The following is a 15187-nucleotide window of genomic DNA, read 5'->3' as shown; positions in this document are numbered from 1 at the left end:
GCGTGGCCATGCACGCCTCCAACTCAATCGTCAAAGTTTGCAGACAACACTACAGTGGTAGGCTTGAATACCAACAACAACGAGACCGCCTACGGCGAGGAGGTGAGGGTCCTCATAGAGTGTGGTTTCAGGAAAATAACCTCACACTCAATGTCAACAAAACAAAGGAGATGATCGTGGACTTCAGGAAACAGCAGAGGGAGCAGCCCCCTATCCACATCAACAGGACATTAGTGGAGGAGGTGGAAAGTTTTTAAGTTCCTCGGCGTACACATCATGGACAAACTGAAATGGTCCACCCACATAGACAGCGTGGTGAAGAAGGCACAGCAGCTCCTCTTCAACCTCAGGAGGCTGAAGAAATTTGGCTTGTCACCAAAAACACTCACAAACCTTTACAGATGCACAATCGAGAGCATCATGTCGGGCTGTATCACCGCCTGGTATGGCAACTGGTCCGCCCACAACCGCAAGGCTCTCCAGAGGGAGTAGTGTGGTCTGCACAAATGCATCACAGTTAGCAAACTACCTGCCCTCCAGGACACCTACACCACCCGATGTCACAGGAAGGCCAAAAAGATCATCAAGGACAACAACCACCTGAGCCACTGCCTGTTCATCCCGCTATCATCCAGAAGGCGAGGTCAGTACAGGTGCATCAAAGCGGGGACTGAGAGACTGAAAAACAGAATTTATCTCAAGGCCATCAGACTGTTAAACAGCCATCACTAACATTGAGTGGCTGCTGCCAACATACATACTCATCTCTAGCCACTTTAATAATAAAAAATTGATGTAATAAATGTATCACTATCCACTTTAAACAATACTACTTTATACAATGTTTACATACCCTACATTACTCATCTCATATGAAAATGCTGTACTCTAATACCATCTACTGCATCTTGCCTTTGCCATTTGGCCATCGCTCATTCTTATATCTGTATGTACATATTCTTATTAATTCCTTTACACTTGTGTGTATAAGGTAGTTGTTGTGAAATTGTTAGATTACTTGTTAGATATTACTGCATGGTCGGAACTAGAAGCACAAGCATTTTGCTACACTCACATTAACATCTGCTAACTATGTGTATGTGACAAATAAATCAAATTTGATCTGATTTTACAGATGCAGAACAGTTACTATTGCATTCACGTGGTACCTACTATGAACATGGAGACAGAGCAAGTCATCTGCTGACATTCTGGAGAACTTTGGCTTCTTCTCCGGTTATAAGATAAATCTCCAGAAAAGTGAGTGCTTCCCAATCAGCTCCAGCAGCGCAATCACGGACTATAAGAAGAAATCCAGCTCAGTCACGGACCAGGATGTCTTGCTCTCAGGCAGACTAAATAACTTTTTGCCCACTTTGAGGACAATACAGTGCCACTGACACGGCCTGCAGCGGAAACATGCGGTCTCTCCTTCACTGCAGCCGAGGTGAGTAAAACATTTAAACGTGTTAACCCTCGCAAGGCTGCAGGCCCAGACGGCATCCCCAGCCGCGCCCTCAAAGCATGCGCAGACCAGCTGGCTGGTGTGTTTACGGACATATTCAATCAATCCCTATACCAGTCTGCTGTTCCCACATGCCTCAAGAGCATGTGGGAACACCAAAAGCACTCACAAACTTCTGCAGATGCACAATCGAGAGCATCCTGGCGGGCTGTATCACCGCCTGGTACGGCAACTGCTCCGCCCACAACCGTAAGGCTCTCCAGAGGGTAGTGAGGTCTGCACAACGTATCACCGGGGGCAAACTACCTGCCCTCCAGGACACCTACACCACCCGATGTTACAGGAAGGCCATAAAGATCATCAAGGACAACACCCACCCGAGCCACTGCCTGTTCACCCTGCTATCATCCAGAAGGCGAGGTCAGTACAGGTGCATCAAAGCTGGGACCAAGAGACTGAAAAACAGCTTCTATCTCAAGGCCATCAGACTGTTAAACAGCAACCACTAACATTGAGTGGCTGCTGCCAACACACTGACTCAACTCATTCATCTCATATGTATACGTATATACTGTACTCTATCATCTACTGCATCCTTATGTAGTACATGTATCACTAGCCACTTTAACTATGCCACTTTGTTTACATACTCATCTCATGTGTATATACTGTACTCGATACCATCTACTGTATCTTGCCTATGCTGCTCTGCACCATCACTCATTCATATCTTTATGTACATATTCTTTACCCCCTTACACTGTGTATTAGAAATTAGTTTTGGAATTGTTAGTTAGATTACTTGTTGGTTGTTACTGCATTGTCGGAACTGGAAGCACAAGCATTTCGCTACACTCGCATTAACATCTGCTCTGGTTTCAAATATCTTGGAGTGAACGTAACTCGTTAATTACATTCTCTTTTTTCTGCAAACATTGCTCCCCTCCTTACGCAAATTAAATCAGATTTTCAGAGATGGGGTAACTTACCAATATCACTTATAGGAAGGATTAATGCTGTAAAAATGAACAGTTTACCCAAATTCCATTATCTATTTCAATCTCTCCCATTGTTTTTACCAAGTCAATCATTTGGGCTGTTATCACATTTATCTGGGGAGGAAAGGTACCCGGAGTCAGTAGATCTTTACTTCAGAGATGCACGTTTAGTGGAGGGCTTGCACTACCCAACTTTTTATACTATTACTGGGCAGACAACTTTCAGAAATTGCCATTCTGGTTACATGCTCCAGATACCCCATGGTGCCACCTAGAGGCACATTCTTGTATTTCTGCTTCTCTTCCAACTTTACTCTGCTCTTTTCTCCCAGCATCCCCCACTCGCTATACTGGAAATCCTGTAGTGCTTTCCACACTTAAGATTTGGTATCAGTTTCGACTGCATTTTAATTTCTCCTCTGCATATACTATGGATCCTATTGATAAGAATCACTTATTCTCCGCTTCCCTAATAGATAATGATTTCTCTTACTAGACAAGTAAATGTATTAAGTCCTTCCAAGACTTATATGTAGATGGAATGTTTTCTAGTTTTCTCAACTGGGTCCCTTTGCCTCCTTCTCACATTTTCAGTTACCATCAAATTAGGCATTGTGTCTCCTCACAATGTTCTGGCCTCCCTGCACCACCCCCTTGCTAACCCTGGAATGGCATATTGACTCTATCACTTCGACAGAAAGCAGGAATTTCTCAGATCTGTGTATTATATCATTGGACAAACATTCCACTAACAAAACTAAATCTGCATGGGAACAGGAAATGGGTGTTGAATTTACACAGGAGTGGTGGGATAAGGCGATTTATAGAGTATGCTCCACTACATCTTGTGCTCGTCTTGGTCACATACAATTTAAGGTTTTTATATAGAGAGCATTTTTCCAAATCAAGATTGTCTGAAATATCTGCAAATGTAAATGATGAGTGTGATAGATGTCATGTCTCAACATGTGATCTTAGTTCATTCAATGTTCAAAACTACAAAATGACTGGGATTCTATTATTTTTTTAATTATCTCAGATGCTTGAAATTAACCTGCAGCCATGACCTTTGGTAGCTGTTTTTGGTATTCTGGAAGACTTGTTCTCCTTGGACCCCAAACATGCCAATACTGTTCCTTTTACATCCTTATTGGCTCGACATATGATTATATTCTCTGTTAGAAAATGGCAACCATTTATATCATACTTTAATGGCTTGCAGAGGTTCCCGTATGATGAGATGCTTTAAGGTTTCCAAGTAGTCATTACATTATAGGTGCAGTCATCAATATAATGCTATCCAGTACAAGCAAGTTTGTCTGTTTACTGATCATTTATTTATTTATTTTGGTTGCTCCACTTTTTGTATTTTGAATCTGTATTGAGTTGTTTGTATGTGAGACAATTTAATTTTTCCTGTATTCTTGTTTATTTGTTGTGATATCTCTGTGGAATGTTTTTCTAGGACGGAACTGTGGGGTGGGTTTGGTATATGGTGTGGGTGGTTGGGAGAGGGTTGGGGTGAGTGGTTGTGAGGGAATTGAGGTGGGTAAACTGAGGAAGGGTGTAGAAGTAAGGAAGGGACGGGGGTGGAAGTGTTTTGTGGAGGGAGGAAGGGTGGTTGGGATATGGTAAAATCATTCTACTTACATTGGTGTACATTTTGTAAAACTTGAATAAAATATATACAAACACTTTTTTCCACTCAGCAATCTATACACAATAACCCATAATGACAAAGCAAAAACAGGTTTTTAGAAATACCATATTTACATAAGTATGCCATGAGACTCGAAATTGAGCTCAGGTGCATCCTGTTTCCATTGATCATCCTTGAGAAGTTTCTACAACTTGATTGGAGTCCACCTGTGGTCAATTCAAATGATTGGACATAATTTGGAAAGGCACACACCTGTCTATATAAGGTCCCACAGTTGACAGTGCATATCAGAGCAAAAACCAAGCCATGGGCTCAAAGAAATTGTCCGTAGAGTGCGGGGACAGAATTGTATTGAACCACAGATCTGGGGAAGGGTACTGGGGATGCTGTGGGGATGTTTTTCTGCGTCAGGGACTGGAAGACTAGTCAGGATAGAGGCAAAGATGAACAGAGCAAAGTACAGAGAGATCCTTGATGAAAACTTGCTCCAGAGATTTAAACGTGTTAACCCTCGCAAGGCTGCAGGCCCAGACGGCATCCCCAGCCGCGCCCTCAAAGCATGCGCAGACCAGCTGGCTGGTGTGTTTACGGACATATTCAATCAATCCCTATACCAGTCTGCTGTTCCCACATGCCTCAAGAGCATGTGGGAACACCAAAAGCACTCACAAACTTCTGCAGATGCACAATCGAGAGCATCCTGGCGGGCTGTATCACCGCCTGGTACGGCAACTGCTCCGCCCACAACCGTAAGGCTCTCCAGAGGGTAGTGAGGTCTGCACAACGTATCACCGGGGGCAAACTACCTGCCCTCCAGGACACCTACACCACCCGATGTTACAGGAAGGCCATAAAGATCATCAAGGACAACACCCACCCGAGCCACTGCCTGTTCACCCTGCTATCATCCAGAAGGCGAGGTCAGTACAGGTGCATCAAAGCTGGGACCAAGAGACTGAAAAACAGCTTCTATCTCAAGGCCATCAGACTGTTAAACAGCAACCACTAACATTGAGTGGCTGCTGCCAACCACTGACTCAACTCATTCATCTCATATGTATACGTATATACTGTACTCTATCATCTACTGCATCCTTATGTAGTACATGTATCACTAGCCACTTTAACTATGCCACTTTGTTTACATACTCATCTCATGTGTATATACTGTACTCGATACCATCTACTGTATCTTGCCTATGCTGCTCTGCACCATCACTCATTCATATCTTTATGTACATATTCTTTACCCCCTTACACTGTGTATTAGAAATTAGTTTTGGAATTGTTAGTTAGATTACTTGTTGGTTGTTACTGCATTGTCGGAACTGGAAGCACAAGCATTTCGCTACACTCGCATTAACATCTGCTCTGGTTTCAAATATCTTGGAGTGAACGTAACTCGTTAATTACATTCTCTTTTTTCTGCAAACATTGCTCCCCTCCTTACGCAAATTAAATCAGATTTTCAGAGATGGGGTAACTTACCAATATCACTTATAGGAAGGATTAATGCTGTAAAAATGAACAGTTTACCCAAATTCCATTATCTATTTCAATCTCTCCCATTGTTTTTACCAAGTCAATCATTTGGGCTGTTATCACATTTATCTGGGGAGGAAAGGTACCCGGAGTCAGTAGATCTTTACTTCAGAGATGCACGTTTAGTGGAGGGCTTGCACTACCCAACTTTTTATACTATTACTGGGCAGACAACTTTCAGAAATTGCCATTCTGGTTACATGCTCCAGATACCCCATGGTGCCACCTAGAGGCACATTCTTGTATTTCTGCTTCTCTTCCAACTTTACTCTGCTCTTTTCTCCCAGCATCCCCCACTCGCTATACTGGAAATCCTGTAGTGCTTTCCACACTTAAGATTTGGTATCAGTTTCGACTGCATTTTAATTTCTCCTCTGCATATACTATGGATCCTATTGATAAGAATCACTTATTCTCCGCTTCCCTAATAGATAATGATTTCTCTTACTAGACAAGTAAATGTATTAAGTCCTTCCAAGACTTATATGTAGATGGAATGTTTTCTAGTTTTCTCAACTGGGTCCCTTTGCCTCCTTCTCACATTTTCAGTTACCATCAAATTAGGCATTGTGTCTCCTCACAATGTTCTGGCCTCCCTGCACCACCCCTTGCTAACCCTGGAATGGCATATTGACTCTATCACTTCGACAGAAAGCAGGAATTTCTCAGATCTGTGTATTATATCATTGGACAAACATTCCACTAACAAAACTAAATCTGCATGGGAACAGGAAATGGGTGTTGAATTTACACAGGAGTGGTGGGATAAGGCGATTTATAGAGTATGCTCCACTACATCTTGTGCTCGTCTTGGTCACATACAATTTAAGGTTTTTATATAGAGAGCATTTTTCCAAATCAAGATTGTCTGAAATATCTGCAAATGTAAATGATGAGTGTGATAGATGTCATGTCTCAACATGTGATCTTAGTTCATTCAATGTTCAAAACTACAAAATGACTGGGATTCTATTATTTTTTTAATTATCTCAGATGCTTGAAATTAACCTGCAGCCATGACCTTTGGTAGCTGTTTTTGGTATTCTGGAAGACTTGTTCTCCTTGGACCCCAAACATGCCAATACTGTTCCTTTTACATCCTTATTGGCTCGACATATGATTATATTCTCTGTTAGAAAATGGCAACCATTTATATCATACTTTAATGGCTTGCAGAGGTTCCCGTATGATGAGATGCTTTAAGGTTTCCAAGTAGTCATTACATTATAGGTGCAGTCATCAATATAATGCTATCCAGTACAAGCAAGTTTGTCTGTTTACTGATCATTTATTTATTTATTTTGGTTGCTCCACTTTTTGTATTTTGAATCTGTATTGAGTTGTTTGTATGTGAGACAATTTAATTTTTCCTGTATTCTTGTTTATTTGTTGTGATATCTCTGTGGAATGTTTTTCTAGGACAGAACTGTGGGGTGGGTTTGGTATATGGTGTGGGTGGTTGGGAGAGGGTTGGGGTGAGTGGTTGTGAGGGAATTGAGGTGGGTAAACTGAGGAAGGGTGTAGAAGTAAGGAAGGGACGGGGTGGAAGTGTTTTGTGGAGGGAGGAAGGGTGGTTGGGATATGGTAAAATCATTCTACTTACATTGGTGTACATTTTGTAAAACTTGAATAAAATATATACAAACACTTTTTTCCACTCAGCAATCTATACACAATAACCCATAATGACAAAGCAAAAACAGGTTTTTAGAAATACCATATTTACATAAGTATGCCATGAGACTCGAAATTGAGCTCAGGTGCATCCTGTTTCCATTGATCATCCTTGAGAAGTTTCTACAACTTGATTGGAGTCCACCTGTGGTCAATTCAAATGATTGGACATAATTTGGAAAGGCACACACCTGTCTATATAAGGTCCCACAGTTGACAGTGCATATCAGAGCAAAAACCAAGCCATGGGCTCAAAGAAATTGTCCGTAGAGTGCGGGGACAGAATTGTATTGAACCACAGATCTGGGGAAGGGTACTGGGGATGCTGTGGGGATGTTTTTCTGCGTCAGGGACTGGAAGACTAGTCAGGATAGAGGCAAAGATGAACAGAGCAAAGTACAGAGAGATCCTTGATGAAAACTTGCTCCAGAGAGCTCAGACTAGGGCGAAGGTTCACCTTCCAATAGGACAACAACCCTAAGCGTACAGCCAAGACAACGCAGGAGTGGCTTCGGGACAAGTCTCTGAATGTCCTTGAGTGGCCCATCCAGACCCCAGACTTGAACCCAACCTAAAAATAGCTGTGCAGCAATACTCCACATCCAACCTGACAGAGCTTGAGAGGATCTGCAGAGAAGAATGGGAGAAACTCCCCAAATACAGGTGCGCCAAGCTTGTAGCGTCATACACAAGAATCAAACCTGTTTTTGCTTTGTCATTATGGGGTATTGTGTGTAGCTTGATGAGGAAAAGGTAGGGAGGTAGGGGAGTAGATCAGAAAACCAGTTAGTATTTGATGTGACCACCATTTGCCTCGTGCAGTGTGACACATCTCCTTCGCATAGTTGATCAGGCCTGTAGAATGTTGTCCCACTCATCTTCAATGGCTGTGCGAAGTTGTTGGATATTGGCGGGAACTGGAACACTGTCGTACACATCGACCCATAGTATCCCAAACATGCGCAATGGGTGACATATCTAGTGAGTATGCAGGCCATGGAAGAACTGGAAAATGTTTAGCTTGCAGGTATTATGTACAGATCCTTGCGAAATGGGGCCATGCATTATCATGCTGAAACATGAGATGATGGTGGCGGATGAATGGCACAACAATAGGCCTCAGAATCTCGTTACAGTATTTCTATGCATTTAAATTGCCAATCGATAAAACGCAATTGTGTTCGTTGTCCATAGCTTATGCCTGCCCATACCAAAACCCCGCCATGGGGCACTCTGTTCACAATGTTGACATCAGCAAAACGCTCGCCCACACGACGCCATGCACGTGGTCTGCGGTTCTGAGTCCGCAGACCACATGTATGTAAATTCTCTAAAACAAATGAGAGAAATTGACATTCTCTGGCAACAGCTCTGGTGGACATTCCTGCAGCAGCATGCCAATTGCACGCTCCCTCAAAACTTGAGACATCTGTGGCATTGTGTTGTGTGATAAACTCCTTTAATCAGCTTCTTGATATACCACACCTGTCACGTGAATGGATTATCCTGGCAAAGGAGAAATGCTCACTAACAGGGAAGTAAACACAGTTGTGCAGAAAATTTGAGAGAAATACGCTTGGAACATTTCTGGGAATTTTTCATTTCAGCTTAACTTACTATTGAGAGTTAGAATATCAAATCAAAAATCAAATCTTATCGGTCACATACACATGGCTAGCAGATGTTATCGCGAGTGTAGCGAAATGCTTATGCTTCTAGATCCGACAGTGCAGCAGTATCTAAATGGTAATATCTAACAAACTCCACAACAAAACCTAATACAGACAATCTAGTAAAGGAATGGGATGAGAATACATAAGTATAAAATATATGGATGAGCAGTGACAGAGCGACTAAGATGCAATAGATAGTAAAGAATAGATAGTGAAGGAAACAGTATACAGTATATACATATGAGATGAGTAATGTGAGATATGTAAACATTATTAAAGTGATTAGTGTTCCATTTATTAAAGTCACCAATGATATCAAGTCTGTAGGTAGGCAGCCGCCTCTCTTGTGCTAGTGGGGGCTGTTTAATAATCTGATGGCCTTGAGATAGAAAGATTGTAAAATAGCTTCTATCCCAGCTTTGATGCACCTGTATTGGACTTAACTTCTGGTTGTAAGTGGGGTGAACAGGTCGTGGCTTGGGTGGTTATTGTCCATGATGATCTTTTTGGCCTTCCAGTGACTTTGGGTGTTGTAGGTGTCCTGGAGGGCAGGTAGTTTTCCGCCGATGATGTATTATGCAGATGGCACCACCCTCTGGAGAGCCCTGCGGTTGTGGGGGGTGCAGTTGCCGTACCAAGCGGTGATATAGCCTGACAAGATGCTCTCAATTGTGCACCTGTAAAGGTTAGTGGGGGTTTTTGGTGACAAGCCAAATTGTTTCAACCTCCTGAGGTTGAAGAGCCACTATTGCGCCTTCTTCACCACACTACTGTGTGCGTGGACCATTTCAGTTTGTCGGTGATACATACACCGAGGAACTTAAAACCTTCCATCTTCTCCACTGCTGTCCCATCAATGTGGATAGGGGGGGGGGGGGGGGTGGGTACTCCCTCTGCTGTTTCCTGAAGTCCATAATCATCTCTTGTTTTGCTGATGTTGAGTGAGAGGTTATTTTCCTGACACCACACTCCGAGGGCCCTCACCATCTCCCTGTAGGCTGTCTCGTCATTGTCGGTAATCAAGCCTACCACTGTAGTGACCACGCAGTCATGGGTGAACAGGGAGTACAGGAGAGGGCTGAGAACGCACCCTTGTGGGGCCCCAGTGTTGAGGATAAGCGGAGTGGAGATGTTGTTTCCTATCTTCACCACCTGGGTGCAGCCCGTCAGGAAGTCCAGGACCCAGTTGCACATGCTGGGGTCGAGACCCAGGGTCCCAAGCTTAATGATGAGTTTGAAGGGTACTAATGGTGTTGAATGCTGAGCTGTAGTCAATGAACAGGTATTCCTCTTGTCCAGATGGGATAGGGCAGTGTGATGGCGATTGCATTGTCTGTGGACCTATTGGGGCAGTAAGCATATTGGAGTGGGTCTAGGGAACCAGGTAGAATGGAGGTGATATGATCCTTGACTAGTCTCTCAAAGCACTTCATGATGATAGAAGTGAGTGCTATGGGGGGATAGTCATTTAGTTCAGTTACCTTAGCTTTCTTGGGAACAGGAACAATGGTGGCCGTCTTGAAACATGTGGGGAAGGCAGACTGGGATAAAGATTGATTGAATATGTCCGTAAACACACCAGCCAGCTGGTTTGCGCATGATCTGAGGATGTGGCTAGGGATGCCGTCTGGGCCGGCAGTCTTGCTAGGGTTAACACGTTTAAATGTTTTACTCACGTCGGCCACGGAGAAGGAGAGCCCACAATAGTAGAATACACAAGGTGCAATTTTGAAATATGGTTTTGCATTAGCAGTTTTCTCTTGTGATGTCAGTCACTGAATTAGCTGAAGTCAGCTAACATTTTTTAGATTGTAAATTAGCCTTGCAGCCAGCTATCTAAACTTGCAGTAATAATGGTTGAAATACCGAATGGGGGGCCCACGTTGATAACAAGTCACTCTGTCAGATATTATATAAAAAAATGCAAACATTTCTCTACACCCTATGGCAAAATGAGTATAATTGCATGAAATGATGTGTAAAACTTAATTTCGCTTAGGGCCCCAAAAGGAGTGAATGTGTGGATATGGATTTGGGTACGCAGACCCACAAGCCACTACAGTCACAAGCCACTACAGTCCCCTTGTGGCCCCCAACCCCATCAAAGTTGCCCATCCCTGTTTTAAACACGCCAAGTTTTGTCATGAGTGTGTTGATTGGTCCGCATCTTGGCCCCAGCCTACCCTTCTATATATGCAGTTGGTTTTGGTTCATTTGAAAAGGGCTTTACAAATAAAAGTATTTCTGTTGTTATTATTAATTAGTAGTATCATATTGTCCACATCCACATTACCAACAAACTAACATGGTCCAAGCACACCAAGACAGTCGTGAAGAGGGCACAACAAAACCTACTCCCCCTCAGGATGCATCACTGCCTGGTATGGCAACTGCTCTGCCTCCGACTGCAAGGCACTACAGAGGGTAGTACGAACGGCCCAGTGCATCACTGGGGCCAAGCTTCCTGCCATCCAGGACAGCTATACCAGGCGGTGTCAGACGAAGGCCCTAACAGTTGTCAAAGACTCCAGCCACCCTAGTCATAGACTGTTCTCTCTGCTACCGCACGGCAAGCGGTACCGGAGCGCCATGTCTAGGTCCAAGTGGCTTCTAAACAGCTTCTACCCCCAAGCCATAAGACTCCTGAACATCTAATGAAATGCCCCCCCCCCCCCCCACACACCTCTTTAACACCGCTCCTCCTCTCTGTTGTTATCATTTATGCATAGTCACTTTAATAACTCTACCTACATGTACTTATTACCTCAACTAACCGGTGTCCCCACACATTGACTCTGTACCGATACCCCCCCTGTATATAGGCTCGCTATTGTTATTTTAAAGCTGTTCTTTAATTACTTGTTACTTTTATTTATTATTCTCATCCGTATGTTTTAAAACTGCATTGTTGGTTTGGGGCTCGTAAGTAAGCATTTCACTGTAGGTTGTGTTTGGCGCATGTGACTAATAAAATTGAACTGATATTAATTAATATCAGTATTGATAGAATAATGTAAAACTGCTATTGGTGAGCTATACTACCTGTATTGATTGGGGCATGGCCCAGGTACTCCTTACTCAGAAGGGCTGCATGGATCAGCTCACCCAATGGATGGGGACCAGGACTTGCTGTGGGAGTAGCCTCATGGTTCGGTGTCACAAAGTTCACACCTAAGTGGAAAGAGATATTATATATATATATATAATAATAATAATAATAATGACTTGTGAAAACAAACTTCAAAGGGAGGAATTTAAACTATGATTGGCAAATTCGTTATTTTTTTAATTAATCAAGAAACACCTGTCTTTCTCCATCACTTCCACACACACGCTAGTGCTGAGCGATTAGAGCTATTTGAGGTCGGTTCGATTATAAAAAAAAATATAAAATGTTCAATTTCAATAATTTTTTAAAACATTAAATGTTTTAAATATGTGGGTTGGATTTTGTAACACAGATAAATCCATTAATAAAAGTCCCATGATAGTAGTGACTGCCCATGACTGTTTATCATATATTAACCATCAGTTATTCACATGACTTTACTTTAATAAAATATTTCAGTTGTTGTGTATATTACGTTTGTTTTATTTGACAACTTATGTAATTCCAAGTCATCATCTCATCTCTATAGAGCTGCTGGCTATGCTGTCTGACAAATACACTATTTTAGTAGTTTCTCAAAGTAAATAAGCCATACTTTTATGACTGCTGAATGCCAACTATCAATCACTTAGATCATGTATGGTATTTTCAGGTAGAGATACCTCGCAAATAAACTGCCCTCTTGATTGCGCATTCTTCTCTCAAGTAGCAGACGTAAAAGAAACAAAGACCGGACAAGTTTAGCCACACAATGGATTATGATCATTGTAGTTAATTATCAAATTTTCTGTGGATAACTACAGTATAAAGAAATTTGGACTGTTGTAATAAACTACAATTCCTGACGACTAAGCACAGTTCGGGCATATGATCGGACTTATCTCTAGAGAAACTACAGCGCACATTGCATTGAGCTCACAGAAAAAAATCTGAATGACATGAAATTCAAATAATGTAACTGATTTCAGTCAATTTGTTATTTAAATAACAAAAAATAACCAACATTTCAGTTAATCGCTCAGCACTAACCAACACACACACACACACACACACACACGCACACACACACGCACACACGCACGCACACATGCACGCACACATGCACGCACACACACACACACACACACACACACACACACACACACACACACACACACACACACACACACACACACACACACACAGTGTTACCTGTAGTTAGGTGGAGGATGGTGACAGATAGTGTCACAGCAAGAACTGTAGACACCATGGCTTAGTATCAGAACAGCCTGACAGAGAGTGGAGGAAAACAAAAGTGGGGAGAGAAAGATATTTTGAGGAAGGAAGGGAGAACAGATACAGCCTAAATGATGGTAAGAAAGTAAAGCAAGAGAGCAAAAGGAAAATGCTTCGAATTCTGAGTACATTTCTCAATGCATGCCTTACTGCAGTATTGTACTTTAATCAGAACAACAGCACCAGCAACTACACTGATCATTAATAACCTACAGTAAATCTGTAGTTTGCTTAAGCTTTAGAGCAGGGGTGTCAAACATACGGAGGGGGTACAATCTGGCTCGCAGTGGTGGTGGACAAAAAAAATGTACAATTTTATATTTTAAATTTACCTTTATTTTCAACAGGCAAGAAATATAACCAATTTCAGTGCAGCCCTCCGGACCTCATTGAAGACCGGATGAGGTCCCCAGGGCAAAATGCGTTTGACACCCCTGCTTTAGAGAGACAGATATTAAAAGGTGCAGTCTGTGACCTGGGAATCTGTTCAATGGTCATTTACATTTTTGATTCCTAAAGAATATAACATACACATGGGCTTAGCCCAAATGTCTTACTCTATCATAAGCCAAGGTTGTACTGCTCCATTCTTTACAAACAATAAACAAACAAGGTATAGCTTCAAAATGTTTAAAACTGTTGTTTGTTGTTTATTTAATTTAACCAGGCAAGTAAATTAAGAACAAATTCTAATTTACAAAATGTGTATGAGGGAGGGTTCATTTCCCCAACACATCCATTCCTAATGTATAAACAAACCCCTCTCAAATTCATAGACAAATTAGTGTAATCCACATGATAGTTTAAAACATGTATTTACATTTGTTCACACTATTGTTATTTGTAAACAATTGGGTAATTAAACATTATTTTAGGTTATGATAGGGTAGGGTAAGCTCATGCTATGACAGTTGTGCTAAACTCAAGAGATGTATATACATGGGTATATCAAGCATGTCAATGTCATTGAACATATCCCTATATACCATTTCGTATATTTAAATCTACAATAAAAGTGCCTAGGTGAAATTGCTCATAACGTGATATTATCAGCAGTGCAGTATTGTTTATCATTTGTGTTTTTAGTGTTGCCTTCCATCAATATCTGACCATGTAAATCTATCTCACAACATAAAATAAGAGGAAAAGGCTATCACATCCCTCTTCGTTTTCAAAATATCCACAAAATCATTATGTTTTCCTGACAACCACTATTCAAACATGAATAGGCCTACTTTGTATTTGCGTCAGAGAAAACCAGAGTATATTTGTTTGGTTAAGATCTCATTGCAGGGAGCGTTTGTTGTGCAAGGTGATGGAGAAGAAAAATAGCTTATTATTAGGCCTATGCGTAATAGTTAACAGCGAGGGAAACATACATACCTGGAAAATCACGTCCTGAACTACTCCACTATTATTATCCGTTTCTCTTGCACACTGGTATTCGCGTTTCAGTCAAATCTGGCTATTGTTGGTTGAGCTATGTTCTTTTTTAACTGCGTTCTTTCGAGTCCCTTATATAAAATACCAGCGCTGACGCTGCGCGTTAATTTGTTTAAATTATAATTTACTTCCACCCGGCCCTGCTTCTTTGTGTGAGTATGCAGGGGGTTTTGTGACGACACCAATCTAATATCGTAATCACTACCATTGATTTTCCAAAATATGTGGAAAGGTATCCCGCTGTCTATTGAATCCGCTCCCCCTTTGTCCTTGATGGCATGTCTATCCCGCCTCTCTCTTATTTCTTGGCCCCGAAGCAGGCGAGCGGGTGGGTAGAATGCTGGTAGC

At 42.0% G+C, this 15187-nt stretch overlaps 1 protein-coding gene across 1 annotated transcript in view; it reads right to left on the bottom strand.

Annotated features, from left to right (window-relative positions):
* LOC135556069 (seizure protein 6 homolog) overlaps positions 1-15187 on the bottom strand; it is a 68001-nt gene extending 52814 nt beyond the window's left edge. The window contains exons 1-3 of the mRNA XM_064988961.1: positions 14780-15187; positions 13313-13389; positions 12055-12183 (exon numbers count right to left, since the gene is read on the bottom strand). Coding sequence (XP_064845033.1) covers positions 12055-12183; positions 13313-13370 — 187 coding nt within the window. The 5' untranslated portion in view covers positions 13371-13389; positions 14780-15187. The remainder of the gene's footprint in view (positions 1-12054; positions 12184-13312; positions 13390-14779) is intronic.

This window comes from Oncorhynchus masou, chromosome 15 (assembly GCF_036934945.1).
Source record: "Oncorhynchus masou masou isolate Uvic2021 chromosome 15, UVic_Omas_1.1, whole genome shotgun sequence".
NCBI classification, from domain to species: domain Eukaryota; kingdom Metazoa; phylum Chordata; class Actinopteri; order Salmoniformes; family Salmonidae; genus Oncorhynchus; species Oncorhynchus masou.
This window is presented reverse-complemented; position numbering and strand designations above follow the sequence as displayed.